The 14,696-nt window shown below is 33.0% G+C and overlaps 2 protein-coding genes across 2 annotated transcripts in view; both read right to left on the bottom strand.

Annotated features, from left to right (window-relative positions):
• The window catches only part of LOC125837856 (UDP-glycosyltransferase 92A1-like), a 91,840-nt gene that overhangs the window by 44,104 nt on the left and 33,040 nt on the right, over nt 1–14,696 (bottom strand). The gene's annotated exons all lie outside the window — the stretch shown is intronic.
• Nucleotides 749–2,417, bottom strand: LOC125837878 (UDP-glycosyltransferase 92A1-like). The gene is made up of 2 exons (XM_049516953.1): nt 1,362–2,417; nt 749–1,177 (listed from the first exon to the last, which is right to left on the bottom strand). Exons 1-2 carry the CDS (start codon nt 2,415–2,417, stop codon nt 749–751), a joined length of 1,485 nt encoding a protein of 494 aa, XP_049372910.1.

Below are 14,696 nucleotides of genomic sequence, written 5' to 3'. Positions count from 1 at the left end.
GGACAATGACATAATGTTAACCGTTCATGTATTTGTTGCCTCAACCGAAACAAGTTTTTTGAAACTAAAATTGATTAAACTTATTTTAGATCAACAATGTCTCAAGAGATATCGAATGGATTAGCCATATTATCAATTGAAAAGGAATTATTAAAACAAATCAATTATAAAACAGTAACGGTAAAAAACATAAAAATCGTGTAGCTATTTATTTTATAATAAATTTTCATATTTGTAATTAAAATGTTAATGTTGTAAATAAAAAGACTAGAATAATATTATTTAAATAAAGGTCTTTAATAGTGTATTCTTGTAATTTTTCCAACAATAACTAATGACTTCACATCTAAAAAATCAGAAAAGTAGATTTTAAATAAAAGTATATATGATGAAAAAATAAAATATTAGGATCCCTCTCTTAAATTTCGCTTTAGGCTCTCAATCTTATTGAGTCAGCCCTGATCAATCTTTATAATTTGTGATTATTTTTTCTAATAAGATAGTATTCCCTTTCACTTCCATAAATCAAACCAAAGACTACGGAAAAAATTATTACAGTGGAGGAAATAAACTCACACTAATATACACATTTACATACACACAAAACACATATTTATATTTTAAAAAATACACAAAAGCACATACTTATGTTATTTTCTACAATAAACAAAGTACTTCATCATACATTCTCTCTCTCTTTTTTTTTGTTTATTTCTTATGATTAACACCATGTAAAAGAATGATCTTCTTAACTGTTAGACATAATACCATTAATCTTTACATCATTTGATAATTTGTTCATGGACAAAGCTGCATTAAGAAACTCATCAATTGCTCTAATAGATGACCCTTTGAAATCCTCATCATCTATAATAGCATTACTTATCATTTCTCTAACTTCACAAGCTTTCCTTTTAATTTCATTCCCTTTCTCATTTATCCCCATAACAACCTCAATTTTTTCCAATATATCCTCATGCTTAACTGGAGAATTATTCCCTCTAGCTACCTCAACACAAACACCAACATCTTGTTCCAAGAACTTTGCATTGTAAAATTGCTCTGCTGCAATAGGCCAACCAAGAAGTGGCACTCCATTTTCAAGTGATTCCAATACTGAATTCCATCCACAATGTGTCAAGAAAGCTCCGACTGATTTGTGTGCCAAGATTTCAACCTATTGTGACAAAAAATAAAAATATGGTTACACGCTTATCTGATATTAACGTTCAAATCTCATAGAAAATTGAAAAGTAAAAAATATGTTCACCACGTGTTTGGTCCAAGTAAAAGAAGATATTAAATAATTGAAAGTGTGAAATCTCTAACAATTTATACTTTCAAATAAGATGATCGCAAACCTGAGGAGCCCATTTCGGCACTATGAGTCCCCTATTTTGATCCTCGAAAACACGTTGAACAAACCCCTCAGGAAGCCACTCCTCTGCTCTGAATTCCATGTTTATGTCAAAACCCAAAGGAGGTCTAACAGCCCATATAAAGTTTACTCTACTAGCATTATCCAAGGCTATTGCCAATTCCATCATTTGTGATGCTGATATTCTGTTCTGAGAGCCAAAAGAAATGTAAAGTACTGATTTTTCTTCTTTTTCATCAAGAAATTTGATGAACTTCTCTGTTTCTTCCCCTGTTTCATTACCAGCTCTTTGTTTATTACTTGTTGGCCAAGGTATTGGTCCTATTGCCCAAACAGGTATTCCTAATTTTCGACGAAAATATGTTAATCCAAGCTTGTCTAGACCTTCAATTGTATTGAAAAGAATCCCATCAGAGTTAATCCAGTTAGGAAGATTTTTCCAGTTGAAATTTGTGTAAGGATCATTAGAATCAGCTTCTAACAGACTTGGATTCAATTGACTAACATCAAGATTACCAGCTTCTTGAAAATCAGGCATAGTAAAAACAAAGTTTTCTGTCTTTTTATGAGGCAAATTTAGCCACATAGAGTAATAACATGCCAAGCCAAAACCACCAGCCCCACTAAAAATGACATGAAAAATTCCAAATTCATGAGCTATATTTGCTGACCATCCAAAAAACATGTCTGATATAACACAAAGTGGCTTTTCAATAAGACTAGAAAGAAGATTTCTATATGAAGGTTCAAGTGAAGAAGAAATTGTTGTAAAATGTACAGAGAGTTTATAAGAAAGTGAATCAGTGTTTTCAGTGTTTGGAGGCAGACCATGTTCTGAACTATTGAATGGAATTTCAACAAGGGAAATAGATGAATTTTGTGGTAGAGATAATTTGAGTTTCTTGATATTCAGAGGTGTATTCACAAAAATTATGTTATAACCTTTTTTTTCTAACTTAAAGGCTAATGTTAAGAATGGTATAATGTGGCCTTGTGCCATGAAAGGGAAGAGAAGAATTGATCCCTTTTTCTTCTCCATTTCTTGGTTCTTTCTACTAAAAAAAAAATTCCTGCCAAGAGTTGACATATATAGAGGTGAAGAGGAAACAAGAGGTAATAAAAGTGATTTATTTTTCCTTTTCCTTTTCTTTTCCTAAATTTCTTTTTGTTTCTCACTCGGTGTTCAGTATCTGGATTGGAACCCGACTATTTCGAATTCGCCCCACTTAGGGCTCCATACATTAAAAAAAAACGTATGTAATTGCACACATAAAATATTGAGATGGTAGAATATACACAAATCTTACTTTAATTTTGGAAGGTAAGAAAATATTTTTTTATAGACCCTTGGCTGGAGGAAAAGATGACAAATAAATAATTTTTTTTTTTAAAAAATGACAAATTATGCTGGAAAAAACAAAATTGATAATAACTGGTAAAATAGTAGTCCAACTAAAGTACAAAAATAGATTGTAACAGAAATCGAAGGAAAAAATTTATACAAGTAAAAAAGAAGAAGCTAAGAAATCAATTAAAAAGTTTTTAAAAAGTTGAAAAGAATACTACTCTCTCCGTCCTATTTTATTATCCCTCCATTCCTTTTTATATGTCATTCCTTTCTGTAAATAATTGGATTATAATACTTGTTATTTTATAAAATCAATACATAAATTACCATATTTTTCCCATTATACCCTTGATAGAGTAGTTAATTAATCTTGATACATTAACTTCTATTTCCATTCACTATTCTAAAAAATCTCATTTTGAAAAAGAAATATCAACAAATAAATTAAAACATTTTTACACAAAATATATAGGAAAATTGAGATGGGAAAAAATTAATTTTTTAAATTTTTGGATCAATCGGTGAAAAAAATTGGCTCCAAAAATAAACTCAAAAATTTAAATAGTCATCTAAATGCATTTTAATTTTTGAAATCTAACATATTCATCATTTATTATAAGTTGACTAAAGAAAACATTAAATATGGATAGAAGGGTAAAGTTACTTAATTTCTTAATGCAAGTGTAAATTAAAAAGGTGACATATAAAAAGGAACGGAGGGAGTATGTGTTAGTTTGATTCGGCCCGATACGAAGTTTAAGAAAAGACTTTTGAAACTTGTAGTCTAAAATAAGTGAGATATTTGTGTGACTATAAATCATTTCATTAAAGGTAAAATTGACATTTCAAAATTAAATTGATACTTAATATAGAAATGTGTCATTCTTTCTAAGACTGACTAAAAAAAAGTAAATCATATGAATTGGGACGGAGGGAGTAACTGTTATCGAGATTCGAGAGGTTGACTATAAAAAGGGTGATTAAGATTTAAGCAAAGATGATAACTTTTGGCTCTTGGAAATACTTTTTTAAGAACATTTCCATGTTGTGTATTATTTTCATATATTGAATTGAATTCCAAGATACAATAATTTATTACTATAATATATTGTGACAATTGCGGTGATGAGACCAGATCCTAGACAAATGCACAATGTTATATAACGTCAGACTATTTTAATTTAATTGTTTGTCTTTGTCAATAACTTCATTGATGATCGAAGGACAAGGGAGGTTACTGGTTAGAAAATATAAATGATATTGTCTTTGGTTATGTTTATACAAGCTGGAAATAAATTAAAATAGGTATAAATTAATACTAATATATAATATAAATAATATGACATGGCTACACAACATTTAAAAACATAACAGAGTATAGTTTTGGATACACAGCTTACCATAGTTATTGCTTACAATTAATGCATTCCATTAAATCCAATAAATACTTTGCCTAATATCCATAGTAAAATAAATGAGTATAATTTTGTGGAGACAGTTTTTTGAAGTACTTTGACTACTTCGACAATGAAAGAGAGAGCTTAAAAGGAATTAATTTTTGTGTATGATCTTCTAGAATGTTATCATTTTAGATAATTGACCATATAATATAATGCAAGTAAAAGTTTCCCGATTCGAAAATATATCTTACAAAGTTATTAAGTATTCAAATTTAGCAAAAGATTTTAATTGAAGGAATATATTAGAATACCGTTCCAACATTGGATTGTCTGTATGAGTTACATTTTATTTTTATTTTAAACAAAGTTATACCACTAGACAGTGGTCTAGTGGCTTTTTATTGATAATAATCATAAAAAATTCTCAATAGGAATTAGTACAAGAAAGGGAGACCAGATCTTACCTTACCAATCCTAATGAGGTACCTAACCTCTACTAATTAACAACCATGATCAAGAAAATACGAGCTAGAAAGAACTAGATATTCTATGATCATCACAAAGTTTATAATACACTCTATGATGATATTACAAGTGAGGATTCTTAAGTAATGAAAAATCATAAAGGCCATGGAGAAAGTTGAGTGATAAACGTCAAACTTCCTTTTACAAATGTATGAACTAAACAAGATAGATTGACCTTCTAAAGGAACCTGAAATATGTTTCTCTTGTCTTCTTCTTCAAATCTATCCAATAACAGTTGATAGTGCATCACTTCTTGGCTTTATTGAATCTTGTTGAAGTTGTTGATACTGTCATATGATTTTGCTTTCCGAATCGCATCGGTAGATGCCTTGGAACAAATTCCTCAGTCACTTTACCATCCCAACTATGCTTTCTTCCATGCTTCATTTTGTTGTTGCGTTGTTGCCTAGGAGAAATATTTGCATTCCTAGCTGCAATTGCAAAACAATGATCCAACATTTCCTCTTCCTCACCTTCCTTACCCTCCTCAAAGATGTCCTCATCATCTAAGTTAGCAAACTTATTTGGGGACAAAGTACCACCAATTTGAAGTTGTTTGTTAATGTTAATCAGTGCAAGTGAAGCCATTTTTTCAATATTAGAACTCACCAAATCATCACTCAAGATTGCAGCAACATTTGTTGATGGTGACAAACTTTGTTGGGGAGTTACTAACTTGGCACTACTAGGAACAAAAGCAGAAGTTGTTGGGCTCAATTTCTTTTGCATAGGAGGAGAAGTGACTTGTTCTTCCTCTTGATATGCTATATCTATCCATCTCAGAGTAGTTGTCGCACCTTGTTTTTCCTTAGAAATAACTAATTCATTTGTAGAGTTAACTTGAGATGAATTGATCTCATGCACTATATTATTCGTAAAAGCATCAAAAGTGTTAAAACACATGACCTCCTGTGGAACAATTTCTCGAGCACCTGAATTCATAGTTTGACTATCTACAACTGGTTGCACTGTGTTACTAATAGGCGAACCAATTCCAATACTTGGAGAATTTTTCTTCGTCACCACAGCCCAATTAGATTCATGTACCAGTTCCACTCCCTCACATGTACTCTTGGAACTCATCAAGGCAATTGAATTAGTTCCGACATCACTTTCAATTTTTCTATTGGTATTGTCGACCTACTTTGTCATGTTGTCAACCAAGCATTCAATAGTTTCAACACCTCGAGCATCATGTTGCAGTCCATCTGCCACTACCTTCGCATTCATGGGATTTAATGCCAAATCAACGGTTGCGTTAGTTGCCAATAGATGTCCCGATTTCTCAATAAGCACCACATCACCTCTGGTTCCATTTAGTTGATTCCCATCATCTATCGCCGATGCCACAATTGTAGCTGGATTGTTTTGACCCTCATCATCAATGTGAACTAGAGTAGGATTTGTACTCAAAGAAAGTTGATTTTCATTCAATTTTTTCTTCAATGTTTCAGTAGCTCCAACTTTATTCCCTGATTAATGAATATCATTAACACTCTTAGAATCAATCTACAAAAAACCATTTTTTCCACCTTCGTTATTAATGCTTATTTCTCCGGTATTTTTAATGCCAAGTCTTGCACCAGTAACACTTTTGTTTTCAACAGTGTTGTTATTTAATTGCTGCCTAAAATCAACTTGCGATTCTAGGACCAAAGTATTTCTAGTGGTTAAACTTTGATCCCCTGAAGCCAATTCGTACGCAACTGCTTTGCCTAAGAGTTGCTCAAAATTTTCTTTATTTTGGCACTCCAAATCTCGTGCCACAACTACCTGATCATGGACACCACTTTTATCCAGGGGCGGAGCCAGTATGTCTTTAGGGGGTTCATCCTTCGGCGGAAAATATTACTATATGTACATGGTTAAAATTATTTTTTAGATGAATATAATAGATGTCGAACTCCTTCGACTAGTTCGTATGTTTACTCCTTCGGATTTTGAACCCCCTTATTGAAAATCCTGGCTCCGCCACTGCATTTATCAACCACAAGGAATTTATTTTCAGCCCTCTTTTCATCTAATATTTCTCGAGCATGACCTTGATATTTTTTAATCTCAGAGCCTACTTGCGATGCTTCTTCTTGGTTTCTTGCTGCATTATTTCCCAATAATAGTCAACATTCACTTTCGTTGTGGCCTTGGTGCTTACAAAAGTTGCAATAAAACTGCAGATTATCATACACAAACTTCTGAAATTGCTCCACACTTTTTCCTGTTTTCTAGTCGACATATTGAATTCTCATTCGATGTGGCAAATTTTCTAGCAAATCAAGGTCGACTTTAACTCTAGCCGTGCTAGGTCTCGACTTATCTTGAGTGGCTTTATCAATCGCTATTGGCTTACTAGCAGCCGAGGCAATTGACAGTAAGGATTGTTTTGCAAAAAACTCTGGCGGCAAGTTAGGAAAAGATATCCAAACAAAAGCTCTTGATGTCTCTTCTTTCGGATTGAAGCCAATTGTCCATGGAAATACTCTAAATTGCTTTTGTAAACCATTGTACAAAAGGTACTGAACAGTTTTAGCTGCAGCTAATACATAATCATCACATCTATCGAATCTCATCAAAATATGTTGACGCGCAAGCCATCCGACAAGGCAACGACCTTGAGTTCCTAGTTGTATAGGCAACAACTTTCGTACCTCTTGCATATTAATTGGATCCTGTGAAAACTTGAGAACTAGAGCTTGATGTAGACCTTCTTCCATAGTGTATTGATTTATCTCCTCCATTGTAAATGTAATTGTAGGTTCTCCATGAATGATGTCTATAGATTTTAGCTTTGTTGTTTTCAAGTTTTGTCCAGTTTGGACTTTGGACTGAATTTACGTGCGGCATAAGTTGCTTTTGGATTAGAACTAGTGTTTGGCTCTCCCACAGCCATATGATGGGGAGAGGATGCGGCTATCATGGATTTTCTTCAAGGCGACATAGTTCGCAGAAGAGAAGAGAGAGCAGTCGTACATAGGTTATCTTTTCGACCCATTTATATGTATGAGTTACATTTGTTTTTAATGATTTCCAAATATTATTATGTCTCATGTGGTTATATTATAATATCTTATAAGTTTAGGGTCTAGTTAAGTATTTTTTCGTGAGTTTTCAAAATTATCATTCGTGTTAGATTTTAATTTCCAGATATATGTACTCAGATAGATGAGGTATTAGGTGATGTTTATTCCAAATTATGTGTATCCAAGTGAATTCACATGTGTCTAACTCTCCCGCTTGTCTCTCCTATCTCGCTTGCCTGTAACAACCCTCTCGGAAGGATGCTACTACTTAACAAGAAAGCTAATATAATACTTGCACATTTAAAAGAGATTAATCTAAGATATATAAATTATAATTCAATAGAGGAATTTAGCCCAAAATAACAAGTGAAATGTATAAAGGCCTGTCATTTAGAAATTTAGTTGATTTCAAATTTGAACAAGACAAGAGTCCCAATTTATGGCGGAAGAATCTTTCAAAATATTTTAAAAAAAATACGCTAAGAGATTTTCATGTATTATTTATACTACTTCCAGACACGTTATAAATCATTACCAACTTCGAGGTACCGAAGTTTGATTGGTTCATGCTTCATATAAACCTTCAAAATAAACTGTAAATTTAAGACATTATAAGACTTGGATTTACACACCCCAAAATTAGAAATATCTTTTAAAAACAATTTTTAATATTTTTTTGGGAGGGGTGGTGGTAGGGGGTGGGCGTAGGGGTGAGGGTGGGGTAAAAATATTGAATTTAAAAACAAACTTTAAATTGTTTTTTTTGGGGGGTGGTTGGGGGGGCTGGTTTGAGGGTAGGGATCAAATAAATTGATTTTTTCAACAATTTTTTTTTTAATTAGAAGTTGGAAGAAAGTTTTGGAAAATGTTTTCCTTAAGTTTTGAAAGGAAGTCATTTTCCTTAAATTTAAGGAAAATGAGTTGATTTGGAAAACATTTTCCAAAACATTTAACCCAACCAAACATGAGAAAATTGGAAAACATTTTCCGGAAAATGTTTTCCTTCATACCAAACACACCCATAGTCATACTTATTTTACAACCCATGGTGACATGATCGAATTAGCCTTCAAAATTTCATGCAAATGTACAACATATAGATCATGTACAAGTCCCAAGATTTATGCAAACTATAGATGCCTATATGCAGATGTGATCTTCCATAAAGCTCTCAAAAACTCCGTCTCCAATGGCCAGCTTCAAGTATCCCCTCGAACGTTCCGTACGATAGAAACAACTATCGCTAAGCATAAAGCTTAGTGGTGTAAAAACTATATGCGTCGAGCCACTAGATTCACTAAGTTACCTTTCAAAAGTCATGGGCAGCACAATTGAAACATAATAAATAAATCAAGTAAACAATATATCAAGGGTATCAAGTTCTATATTTAAAGATCCAAGTGTCAAGAACGCTCATAACACCATTTCCCAAGAGATCCAATACCAAGGCTCTCTCAATATATACATCATACTGTCACGCCCAGCATAATCAAGTATCAAGAAGGATCGAAGCTCTATATCAAGAAGGGTCAAAGCCCAATAATCAAGAGAATCAAGAACCATATTAAAAACGGCTTCCTAGTTCATACTTAAAATGGACAACTTCCATACTTAAGATGAACCAAAAATCCAGAGTCAAGATGACAAATAATCCGAATCAATAGGCATGCCAATAGTGACAAAATCAAATCCACAAGAAGGACAAAGTTCCAACAAGAATGCCAGGTGATCAAGCAATCCGTACAAGTGGGCGAGTTACACAAGTGTCGTGAAAGTATCAGAGAATACCAATATGACAATACAACGTGACAAGAAGTAACCAAGGTATTGAGATAACCCTTCAAATATACAAGAAGATAACAAGAGTACAAGTACAAGTTTATACACAAACCTCGGGTTTTAGCATAAAAGCAGTTCAACAAAACTTCAAGAGTTCAAACCGTAGACTGACCAACGTATCAAGGTCCTCAACTTGTACACGAGTATATATAACCTTAAAAATACAATCAAATAACTTATTTAACTTCTATTAGCTCAATAATGTTGACGTAAAACAGGATCATCATCACAAGTAAGCCTAGCATGTACAAATACAACTATGCTCCCAAAACAGTGAATCTGTCCAGCATGGTACCTCAAGTCGCAACTTAGTTTTGAAGAGGAAAACGGAAAAACTGGACTTTATATCCTTCATGAAAGATGTAGTTATATCTATTAAGGTTACGAATAATCAAGAATCATCGCAAAATACGTTTTGTACAAAAATATATAATCAAAACACTAACAGTTGACATACAGGATTTCTAAATCAGAAATCTTGACAGAACTTGTCCTATGTTGCGTCCCATATTTCGAATCGATAACTGCAAAATTAGATTTTTACATAAACACAAGAGTTGTAGGTATATGTATTATATTTCCAAATCATATTTCTTCACCGAAAAAGGAGGTCTAGAGAACGAGATATTCTAAAAGTACTAAACACTACTTAGCTCAAAAACAGATTTCGATTATTCACCAAAAGGTAGGATGTCTCTCGACTTCCAACTAAAAGGACCAAGGTTTTCTTGTGATTTTTTGAGTAATATATCAAGAGAAAGTTCTCCAGGTTTCTTGGAGTTAAGGAACACAAATTCTTATAGAGGAGGTGTGAAAATATATGTTATAAAAGTGATGTTTATTAAGTATAGCTGAAAGAAAAAGTTGGCTGTCCAAAAGTAAAAAGGTTGGCTGCCCAAAATGTATACATATATACCTATATGTATATACCTCACCTCCCTTTCATGTTATAGGTAATTCTAATTAGTACATTACGTAAATACCCCAATACAATCCCTTAAATTACTGTCACAATTTATGTTATGCAAATTTGCAAATATTACAAAATTTTGAGTTCCTAAAAATGAAAATAAAACATATTGAAGTAATTAAGGAATGGTGTATCGAAATGCGAATATCGATTTTAATATTTAGGGGTGTTACATCTTTCTCGGTCACAGTATTTCAGAATGTATCTAGACTAGATACATGTATCTAATGTGACTTACATGTATATACAAACTCTCATGTTTGCCTCTCTTCTTTCTCGCTCGCCTCTATCCATATCATGTATATGTATTTCAGAGTTATCTGATACCAAAAAATACATGTATCTATGTCATGACCCAAAAACGGTCGTGATGACACTTGTCTATTCCACCAAAACAAGTCATCATCAACCCAACAAAATGAAAGAAATGCGGAAAGTAGAGCAATAATAACAAAAAGGCGGATAACTTAGTCATTCTAGTATAACCCCCAAAACATGATTGTAACGAGTACTAGCCACTAATACATAACCTATGTAATTGAAAGATAAGTTACAAGTCTCAATGTCTTTGTTTCTCAAATAGAACAAAGCATAACATAAAGGAAAAAAGAGGGCCGCCGAGATGACAAACAACTACCTCTCAAAGTCCTTTAACAAGCCTTGGGTATAGAAGAATAAGGGAAATCACACGGAGTCAGGTTTGGAATAGGACTTAGAACCTGCACAAGTGTCAAGTGTAGAAGCAAGGAGTGAGTACAAACAACATGGTACTCAGCAAACATCCTGATAAACAAAGCAAAACTAGCTAGAAAACGAGTACTCATTTCATCCCAACCAAATCTCCTCAAACTACAACCTTCATTGAAATCAGCTCAACCTAACAGTTCATAATATACAGTTCACAAGTTCTCATAACCCTAGTTAGAGGTGTACAAAGCCGAACCGAAAACTGAACCAAACCACAAATTGAGCCAAATCAAAAAATAAACCCGACTATGCTTTGGTTTGACTTGATTTGGTATTGCAAAAAAAAAAACTAGACTATACTTGGGTTGGTTTGGTTTTAACTAATAAAATCAACCCGAGACCAAATCAACCCAACATTATATATATATATATATATATAATTCTTAAAATTTATTTTATTCATAAAAGTATTTACTCATATGTAATTTCTAAATATTACTTATACGTTTTCATAATTTTTATCTTTTAACATATTTTTTTCAAGATTTTTGAGACTTGAAATTTTGAATAGTCCAGTAAAGGTTATAGTCTGTAGATATTAGTAACTCTAATATAACTCAATTCAAAATCAAATTAATACTAATGCGAACAAAAAAATTGATTCAAAACTAAGAATGACACTAATGTTGAATATTTGTTCTTTAGTTTTTGTCACACCCAAAGCCTACACCCTAGGCGCAACTGGCACTCGAGAGCAATTTCTGACCCCAAGCGAACCCTTGGCCTGGCTTAACTCTCAGCGAAAGACTTACTCAACATAATATAACTTTAAAAGTAAAGCTTTAACTCAAGATAACTAACTCAGAATATTTAAGAAACATTCACTAGCCAAAGTGGCAACTCAAGTCTTAGACATCAATAACTGAAATGAAAAAGTCTCATGAACTATGTCTATCTATCTATAAAAGCCTCTAATACTATGAGGGATGTCGGGACAAGACCCCCGGTCATCCTAACAATTGAATAATTGAAACATAACAAAAGGGATCCTCCAGAAGCAAGGAGGTTCACCAAACAACTCTGGAGCTGAACTGGATCAACGAAGCGCTGGATGTTGATCCTGGTTACCTGTATCTGCATCAAAAAAGATGCAGGCCAAATGGTGTCAGTACATGAAATGTACGAGCATGTGAGGGGAATTCTAAAACATGACATAAGTTTGAACTGGAGATAAAGAAACAACTTACCTCGTCTCAACTCAACTCATTCCAATTTAAAGCAGTAATAAAGATGCATTATAAAGAAAAGCTTTTAAATCAGTAGATAATAACTCAATGTATTAGAAAATATAATATAACTCAGTGTGTATATAAAAATATAAGTAACTCTTAGGGAGATTCTCTAACTGACAACCATCACTATGAGCTATGTGATGATACAACGTCTAGCCCATGCTGCCAGAACTGTCCTATACTTTTCCGGGGTATAGGACCTACTACTAAGTGGATCCACTAGTCTATGCTAAAAGCATTAATGAATCATCTAAAAAGTATGACCCTTTCTACCCACGTTGGATACATAGTTTATAGAGACTTTGAGTTATCTGAACTCATCCCCATATCGGTGCTCAATACTACTCCCAAAATGTAACTAGCTCATATGTTTAAAAACATAACTCTTTCTGTGATTTGAGATTATTACTCAAAAATCTTTCTCTTCAAAGAGATGGTACTAAAAACTGCTTCTGAAAACTCTTTTGGAAATCGGTGTTTCCTCTCTACTTAAAGGTAAAAACATTTACTCTTGGGAATACTTAGTTCCCATATATCATTTTAAAGAAAATGAACTCGGCTCTACTCTTCCTCAAACTCAAATGCTCAAGTCTTAAAACAAGTTTAAAACGATTGTAAAAAACTTATTAAAATGACTCAGATGAACTCTCAAGACTAGACTTTTAGCTCTACCTTGAATTTGAATTATGAATTCAAGGTTATAATTCATGTTTGAATGATTTCTAGATGTTTAGAAGTAGTTTAGAGTAGTTATAATCGATAGGAAGTAAAGGTATACTTTGGAAGGACTTAAACGGGCTAAACGAAGGAAAAAGGGTGGGGGCAGGCAACCCTGGCGCGGGGCATCATCCCCTAAACTTCAGAGACCCATTTCTGGCGCACTGCTGGCTCATCATGCCAGCCCTGCTGGCGCATCTGTGGCGCGCCACACCACCATTCCCCTAGACAATTCCGACGAATTTTTCTACTCGTTTTCTGACCTTAATTCGACTAAAATCCAATGGTTTCTTCCCCAATCACTTAGATTCGAATACTCAACATATGTACACGACAATCTACTCAAAACAACCCTCAAAACACTAACACTTATCCCAAGAACTCATCGAAATCCCAACAATCAAGATTATGAAAGGTATTCCAAGAAAACTCAACAAGAACTCAAATCCTTCAACTTTAAGAACGAATTTGTGCTGAAAATAACGTGATTGGCATGTGGGTGAACGAACCCAACACTATGAGAACTCACATACCTCTTAGGGATCAAACCCTTGGCGAAAATCCGCAAGAAAACTCAAGAACTCGACAAATGCTTGAATCTTCTCCTCTTTTCTTCTCTTTTCTTTTCTTGAACTCTTTTCTAAAACCCTAAGCATATTTTGATTCGGGAAAACAGAACCAAATCAGTTTAGACCCCTAATTATTTACGAAAAATGCTTAAATCTGAAAGGGTAAGGAAAAGACCAAAATACCTCTCATATTTTCGGGTAACTTTCCTTAATTGAACAGCCTCACTTAAAACAGTCATATCTCCCTCATACGACCTCAAAAATTAGCAAACTCAATGGCATTGGAAAGAGGATCCCAAGACCTTTCATTTGATATCTTATGGTACACCTAACTCATCATGTACTGAATGTTATGGTCGTTTGAAGTTGACACAAACTCATAACTTAAACATAACTTGAAAATTTTCTGATTTAGCTTATTTCCAATTTAGTTCTTTCTATTTTTAACTCTTTCAAATACCGAAGTGTTGCAGTTTTACATTGGTTTAGATTTTTAAAATATATAACCTAATTTTAATTTTTCTTTAATGTTTAATCATGTAACTAATACTTATTAGACTTATTTTCGCATGATTTAGTACTTTTAAATTATGATCATTTTCATTATGACTTTTCAAATTGAAATATTTATTTTATACGATTTCATAATTATTATTTTTTTGAATAGTTTAATGTCATCACTCATCTCATTATTTTGTGTTATTTTCTTAAGAAACACCTTAGATAGTTGTATTTTGGTTGGACTAAAGAAATATTTAGAGCACAAGTTAATTATATGTTTGTATGAATACTTTACCGAAAAATCCGAGGTTTATTAGTTTGGTTTGATTTTAAAATTTGACACAAATGGTTTGGTTTGATATTTGAAAAACCCGAACCAACCTGAAAAAAATTGAGATTGAAAAACCTAAAAAATCTGAGTTTTATTAGTTTGATTTGGTTTATAAATTTAA

Source organism: Solanum verrucosum, unplaced genomic scaffold (assembly GCF_900185275.1).
Source record: "Solanum verrucosum unplaced genomic scaffold, falcon-dt-bn FXZP01000262.1, whole genome shotgun sequence".
Lineage (NCBI taxonomy): Eukaryota > Viridiplantae > Streptophyta > Magnoliopsida > Solanales > Solanaceae > Solanum > Solanum verrucosum.
The sequence above is the reverse complement of the archived record's forward strand: the minus strand, read 5'-3'. Positions and strand labels throughout refer to the sequence as shown.